Source organism: Callospermophilus lateralis, chromosome 5 (assembly GCF_048772815.1).
Source record: "Callospermophilus lateralis isolate mCalLat2 chromosome 5, mCalLat2.hap1, whole genome shotgun sequence".
NCBI lineage: Eukaryota > Metazoa > Chordata > Mammalia > Rodentia > Sciuridae > Callospermophilus > Callospermophilus lateralis.
Window position 1 is genome coordinate 72,082,969 of NC_135309.1, and position 5,511 is coordinate 72,088,479.

Genomic DNA, 5,511 nt, shown 5'->3' on the forward strand with positions numbered 1-5,511 from the left:
AATCCCAGGAACTAAATTTTAAAATGTTGATCTTTTCTACATTCTGGAGCTATCAACTAGCTAGTAAGGAATGATCCAAACTTTATGAATGCATACACAAATGAGATGGGTTCTGTATGATGATCATCTGTCCAGTCAAACTAGACTCTTGAAAAGTGAAAATAATTTTCATGATCTTGAGATAGACTGGTGAAAACTTAAACAAGACTTATTACTTTTCATAGAAAAATATTCATTTAAATAGGTGATAATAGATAAGGGAGAAATCATTAATGTTAATTACCATATTTATATCTTGTATATTTGTTTGTATTTAATTCTGGTCTCACATTTAACTCTTCCTCACTTCAACTTTTCAATTAAGTGATGGCTAAAAACTTTGTCTCAAGAATTATTTAAATGTCAGTAATTTTCTTTTTTATTATATCCTCAGAAAAATTATTAATTCAGGGAAAAGCACAAGATTTAATATCCAGTAAAATAATATTTGAGATTTATAAATAAATATTACATTATAAAATAAGTCCTATGAAATTGTCTTATATCCATATACATTTAACCCGTTTGGAATCACACAATCAATTAACTAGGCTTATTTAACAGCTTAGAACTATTATAATTCAGATAAATTCATTACAGTTCAAGCTACCTAAGAACAAAATAATACTTAGTTCATAAAAATGTAACTTTGATGTCATTGAAAAATTAAATTTAAATAATATTAAAGAATAAAACTGAAGATAATTAAACATCAAAAAGAAGTTATTATGTTGTTGATAAAGATTGTTCACATCAACAAAGTGCAAAATCTATGATCAGCCAAAAAGAACTAAATAGGACAGCCAAAATGCAGAAGAATTTTCCTGATTTTTGAAAAGCGGGGAGAAATTGCAGAAAAACAGCAAATTTCACTTTATCATCTATTTATAAAGCAAAAGAACAAGGAGATATATGAGGCCCCCAAGAGTCCTGAAATTCTTTGGAGAGATTTGGGGCATAATTCAGGCTCCAAGATTATTCTTTGAATATGATTATATAAAAAAGTGATTTAACAGTTTTAGTTTAGTTTTTAGTATGGTGAAGTGGATGGCAAATTATATCATAGTTTTCCCTATAGTTTATCATAAATGACAATTATTTTAAAATTTTAAATCTTAGTATTTATGGAACACTTACAATGTTTTAGGTTAAGTACCAACTAAATACAATATCATTGCCTTACATATGTGGTGCTCACAACAGGAAAGGACCACACTTTTTGTGTATAAATATTTTAATGAAGGTAATGTTGACATTCAATTTGAGAAAAACAAGTAGGACTAGGTTTTATGCTCATGGCTACTCAGTGGACTTAGTCTGATAGTATAGTGAACCACAAATTTAGTTAAAGGTGAACACTCTGGTATTGAAATATGAAATTATATGTTAAAGATGTGTGCCACAAATACATGGAAATTCAAGATTTCATACAAGCCTTTTAATGGTTTATGAAATTTATTAAGTTCATTAAAATAAGAAGTTTTTGACTACTTGCTAAATTTACAATTGGGGAAACTAACCATTAAGATTAGATCAAATATGAGGAAAATACATACTTCATATGCCTAAAAATGCTAATACCAATAACAAGAACAAACTTAGAGCTACCAGGAACATACACAGGTTTGGAATAGTGGTTGGAATACTTTAACAGCACTAGAATTCCTAAAGAAATAAATTGCAATAGAAAGTTGCCAAAATAGTGAGAATGAAATACAACAATTAGTTGAATACAAAGCTATTTCTGCAGTTGGAATTTTCCTTAACTTCTCTCCCAGCATCCTGAACCAAAAGGTTAGGGAATATGGGCTTCAGGAATTTGAACTCACCAGTCCCAGAGTTTCCACCCAGACACACCTCATACTGGTAGCTCTGAGACAGTGTCCCAGTGCCACTGACGTCCACCAGGTGGCCAGGAAAGTGGCCCTCAGGCACAGAGCAAACACCTAGTGGCGCCGCCCTGCGCCTCCGGCACAGCCTCACCACCACAAACACCAACACAAAGAAGAGGAAGAGCGACGACACAGAGGCCAAGGCGATGACCAAGTAGACAGTGAGCAAGTCCCCTTGCGCCCGATCGGACGCCACTTCCGGGAGCGGCAGGTAGGGCTGGGAGAAGCCATCCACCAGCAGCACGTGCAGCGTGACGCTGGCAGACAGCGGAGGCTCGCCATTGTCCTTGACTAGCACCACCAGCCTGTGCCTGGCCGCGTCGCGCTCACTCAGCAGCCTGGCGGTGCGCACCTCGCCATTGTGCGCCCACACGCCAAACAGCCCTGGCTCCGTGGCCTTGAGCAGCTGGTATGACAGCCAGGCATTCTGACCCGAGTCTCCATCCACCGCCACCACCTTGGTGACCAGGTAGCCCTGCTCTGCCGCCCTGGGCACCAGCTCTGTGCAGGGCACAGAGGCGTTCTGCATCGGGTACAGCACGAAGGGCGAGTTGTCATTGTCGTCCAGCACCACCACTCGCACCAGCGCCTGGCTGCTGAGCGCGGGCGAGCCTTGGTCTGTGGCGCCCACGTGGAACTCGAATGCCTGCAGGGCCTCAAAGTCCAGCGCCCTCAGCGCGAATAGCTGCCCATTGTCTGAGTTGATTGAGACCAGCGAGGCGAGGGGCAGGTGTGGATCCTTGGTGGGCAGCAGCGAGTAAGTGATCTGGGCATTGGTGCCTGAGTCTCTGTCTGTGGCCCTGACACTGCCTATGTGCAGGGCGGGTTGGTTGTTCTCGTGCACCAACAGCCTGTAGGACATTTGTGTGAAGGCAGGGGCATTGTCATTGACGTCTGAGATGAGGAGGTTTATGCTGTGCTGGGTTTTCAAACTGGGTGTCCCCAAGTCAATGACTGTGATGGTGATGTTGTACTCTGCTCTGCTTTCTCTGTCCAATGGCCTCTCTGTCACCAAAGTGTAAAAGTTCTCAAATGTTGGCTTCAAGAGGAAGGGGAGATCGTTTTCTATGGAGCAAACCATCCTACCATTGTCCCCAGAGTCTGGATCAGAAACGCTGAAAATGGCAACTACAGTCTCTGGGGAGTTTTCTGGGATAGAGCTGCTGAGTGTTGACATGGTTAGTTCAGGAGCATTGTCATTCACATCCACCACTTCTATGGCCACTGTGCATTTTCCCACAAGGCCTCCACCATCTGTGGCTGCAATTTCTACAATATAATGTTGGGTTGATTCAAAATCCAATGCCCTTTGGAGACGCATTTCTCCTGATTTTTCATGTATTACAAATGGTTGAAAAACTTCATCACCTTGAAATAAAGAATAGGCTACACTCCCGTGTGTTCCTGCATCTAAATCTCGAGCAGAGACAATAAGAACTAAGGAGTTTATGGGACTGTTCTCAGGAACTTGTACCTTATACAAAGACTGTAAAAATTCGGGGGCATTATCATTGATGTCCACCACCTCAATGCGAACTGTGATGGTCCCAGACCTGGGTGGCGCCCCACCATCCAGTGCTGTGAGGGTTAAACTGAGCTCAGACTCTTCCTCCCGGTCCAGGGCTTTGTCCAACACCAGTTCTGGGTATTTTCTGCCATCTCCGCGATTGTGAGTAGCAACATGAAAATAGGAGTTGGGGCTGATTGTGTAGTTCTGAACACTGTTGCTACCTATATCAAAGTCGTGAGCTGATTTCAAAGGAAACATCGTCCCTTGCTGTGCACTCTCTGGGATTCTAAGGATCATTTCCCTGTCTAGGAACTCTGGAGAATGGTCATTTATATCCGTCAGTTGCACATCAACTTTAAACAACTGCACTGGGTTTTCTAGTAACAGTTTGAAATGCAATATGCAGGGTTCTGTAGCCCCACACAGCACCTCCCCGTCTAGTTTTTCCTGTAGAAGCAAATTGCCGGTTTTTACATCAAGCTGCAAGAGCTGTTTGCTGCCTTTGTGATGGATTCGCGCACCCCGAGTGGCCAGCTCTCCCACCCTGAGCCCCAGATCTTTTGCCAGGTTGGCCACAGAGTAGCCGCTTTCTGTTTCTTCTGGCATGGAATACCTAATCGCCTTAGAGTCAGCCTCCCACAAAAACAACAGCATAGCAAGAAAAATGACTTGCCTTTTCCGTGGCGTTTTATCTAGCTCTGCCTCCATTGTTCAGACAGGTCCAGAAGGTGAAGTTCCTTTTACTCTGTATGCAATCCACTCAGACGATTTGGTCAAATGTTTCTGTTTTTATGAGCTTGGAACGAAGACCTTTCTGAAGATTTGTCTCCTGGAGCTCACTTAAAACGCCTCATTGTTGTAGGGAGCTTTCAGAGTGATTCCCAGCTCAAATGCGTCCTTGGGTATCCAGAGCCCATTATTCACACTCTTAGCCTGCAGCGCCACCAGGTGTCCTTTCTTACTATTGCACATAATATTTGCCATTTCATTCCAAATTTTAAATCTGGTGTGTATCCATACCCTTTTAAGCCACAAAAGCGTTCCTTATTTTATCTCCAAGTTATTAGAAGTTGTAAATGAATATCACCTGAGTTAATTTTCAGTAAAAGAATACCTTTAAGAACAAAGTAAACTGATATATTATCTTTATCTTTTTTATCTTCATTTGAGTACATGAAGGAACTTTGTGTTTATAATTTATTATTTTTATGAAATTAATATTAATGTATATTGGCAAAAATTTCGATTTAAAAATTACTTTAATTTTGAAATATAACATTCCACCAGAAAAAGTCACAATGCATAACTGTACAACTCAGTGAAATACTGTTTGTTAAAGGCAGGAATTTAGGTTTAAAGCCATTTGTGTGTGCGTGTGTGTGTATTTGATAATCATTTTCTAAAGTTAGACATAACATTAGAATATACTTTGACAATCTCAAAAGTATGCAAAATAATTTCTCTAATTCAGTCCCAAAGTGGTTCAAAAAAGTCAAAATTTAAATGTTTTCTCTGATATGTGGAAGCTACTGGCAAAATGGTTGAGGCCTTGGGGGTATTCCATCAAAATAGAGGAAAGACCAGTAGAGTAGTGGCAAGAGTAAAATGGAGGGATAGGATGAATCTGACCACACATACATATGTACATACAGTGAATCTCAAGTCAGTGAATTTTAACTAAGTGTATATACTATCCCCTTCTTTGTTTTTATCTTCCCTCCTAAAAGGCAAGCACTATCTTGACTTCTATTATCATAGCTATCTCAGCTTTTTTTTGAATTTTCATACAAATAAAGCTATACAGTATTAACATTTTGTAGATGTTCTTCAATTTACATTATATTAAGTGAAATTGATCTGTGTCATGTTGTTCTAATGTGTTTTGTACACATTCGTTTATATTTTTCAGATGTATGAATATACCATGTAGTTTATACATTCTACAGTGACTGAAAATTGGGGTTTTTCCAGTTTTGAGATTTTTTTGTTCTATCATTATGTATGTTGAATATGTTCATAGGATTTGGATTGTTGTGCATTAATGCATGCACATATATTTAGATCTTCAAA

General features: G+C 39.7%; 1 protein-coding gene across 1 annotated transcript; it reads right to left on the reverse strand.

Moving 5' to 3' along the window:
* Positions 1-1,761: 1,761 nt before the first annotated feature.
* Positions 1,762-4,149, reverse strand: LOC143399817 (protocadherin beta-5-like). Its single transcript, XM_076856842.2, has one exon. It carries the CDS (start codon positions 4,147-4,149, stop codon positions 1,762-1,764), a length of 2,388 nt encoding a protein of 795 aa, XP_076712957.2.
* Between the last annotated feature and the right edge of the window lie 1,362 nt (positions 4,150-5,511).